This window comes from Frankliniella occidentalis, unplaced genomic scaffold (genome assembly GCF_000697945.3).
Source record: "Frankliniella occidentalis isolate FOCC.00 unplaced genomic scaffold, Focc_3.1 Scaffold113, whole genome shotgun sequence".
Classification (NCBI taxonomy): domain Eukaryota; kingdom Metazoa; phylum Arthropoda; class Insecta; order Thysanoptera; family Thripidae; genus Frankliniella; species Frankliniella occidentalis.
Window position 1 is genome coordinate 416,641 of NW_026267241.1, and position 1,873 is coordinate 418,513.

Consider the following 1,873-nt stretch of genomic DNA (forward strand, 5'->3'; position numbering starts at 1 on the left):
AGAGTATAATGTAGAACCTACGATATAGGTTTATTGAGACAAGATTTAGACAAAAAAGGGAAATGATAATATATTGCAGTGCTGGGTCGGTCACACGGAGTTGGCCCTTGTGGCAAAATGCCTTTTAGCTTACACGGTGAGTTTTAGTTTGCCGTATCGAACGGCGTCACAATGGCGATGTGGAATTATCAAGGTTTTCTCTACAGTCATTTGCATTTGCTGGCTCGTCATTTATATTTTGTCAGTGTTTACATTTTCGATCCGCCTTCTAGGGGGGTCAGATTTCGAATTTTTCCCCGACTGCTGGTCAGTGAGTGGGCATGCTACCGTTTCCAATCGGGCTGATTTTTGTTTGAAGCCGAGGATATGCGTCACGGCTTCCTTATCTCCGCCTATGATGATACACAAAGTGCTTACCAATGTGAGAAATAAAAGAAAGAGAGTTTCTTTACTTCAACAGAGGAAGTAGTAGTAAGGTAGGGAAGGTCTCTGTTCTGGCTGTGGACTCGGCTCAACACTGTCAGCAGCAAGCGAGCCGCCGAGTCAGCTGGTGTGGCGCAAGGAGAGCACAGGGATAGAAACACGTATAGGAAAGCACAAAGGGATAGACCAAGTTAAGACTTTTATTTCACTCTTACAGTGCAGATTGTGAACACACTTGGTACAAGAACAACAGAGGACAATTTTTGGATTCAAAAACATTAAAATTTGAGGCCCGCTAAACGGGATTTTTTGATGGAAATAGGAACTCCATTTGGATTGTCAAACAAAAGAATTTAGCTGGGTAAACATTGTTCAAAAGTCACACATTTTTCTCCTCGAAAGCCCGCTCGAAAAAGGTTTCAATTTTGTTATATCAAAACACGCACGCATGGCGAAGTCCTAGGACACGATTTGAGGCCGGCCGGCGTGCGTCATTCCGTCTGTTGCACGGTGATGTAGGGCTGTGGGGTGCACTGAAGTAGACCTGCAGTGGCGCCTAGCAGCAGCCGCAGGGGGGTGGGGGCGGCGGCAGGGGGCAGGGGCTCTTTAAAAGCACAATGTGGGAATGAGGTTTTATTGATGAGAAAATAAATTAGGTGATGTGCGACTGATACGACCCTGGTCACGAGTGCAGGGCGATTCTCTGAATCGCGTCCGACGGGTCCGAGTCGCGGTTCAGGTTCCGCAGGTCGTCCGCAAAGTGATCGTCTTCGTCCAGGTCGTCCTGGAGCTCGTCGTCCCCGCGCGCGCTCCGCTCGATGGTCTCCCGCGCCCGCCGCAGGGACTCCTGCCTGGCGGCGTGCTCGTCGTCCCGCAGGCGCCGCAGGTACGCCCTGGTGATGTGCAGCAGCGTGGGGTTGGGCGGGCTACCGTCGTCGGCGTCCTGGGCGTCGGCGCGTCTGAACCGGCCTAGCAGGCTCTGGCCGAGGAAGACAGTATTTTACGATCCCAGAAAGGTTGTGCAGAGAAGCAAGCAAGCCTCCTTCCAAAACCCGACACCAAAAGGGACGGAGTCGAAGTGGAAAAATCAGATCTGCTTGGGGACCCCTTTGGCTTTTACAAAACTGCTTGAAAACCAGGACGTCGTTTTTACCGTTTGTTGAACCTACCATGTGGCTCGAAACTTTTCCAGAAACTTTTTAAAAAAGATTGCAACTAACATTTCCAGAAAAGATGGTAAAAAAATTAAACTTATTCAGAAAAAATTGAGAGATATTATAAAAATGTACATAGACATTTTCTCTAAAACTCTTTTCCGAAAAATTTAAATTCCTTCTCGACTCACCCGGTACGGTGCGTATTCGGGCTGCTCCTGGCGCTTGCGCAGTGTCTCCGCGTCCTGCGCCTTGTTGGCCTCGATGGCCTGCAGCAGTGTGGTCGCCAGGTCGCA

The 1,873-nt window shown here is 49.3% G+C and overlaps 1 protein-coding gene across 1 annotated transcript; it reads right to left on the bottom strand.

Moving 5' to 3' along the window:
• Positions 1 to 1,028: 1,028 nt before the first annotated feature.
• Positions 1,029 to 1,873, bottom strand: LOC113217910 (uncharacterized; the record flags this gene model as incomplete). Its single annotated transcript, XM_026437999.2, is given in 2 exon segments — positions 1,029 to 1,402; positions 1,769 to 1,873. Coding segments are annotated over 2 exon segments (402 nt in total), but the record flags the coding sequence as incomplete, so codon positions are not given.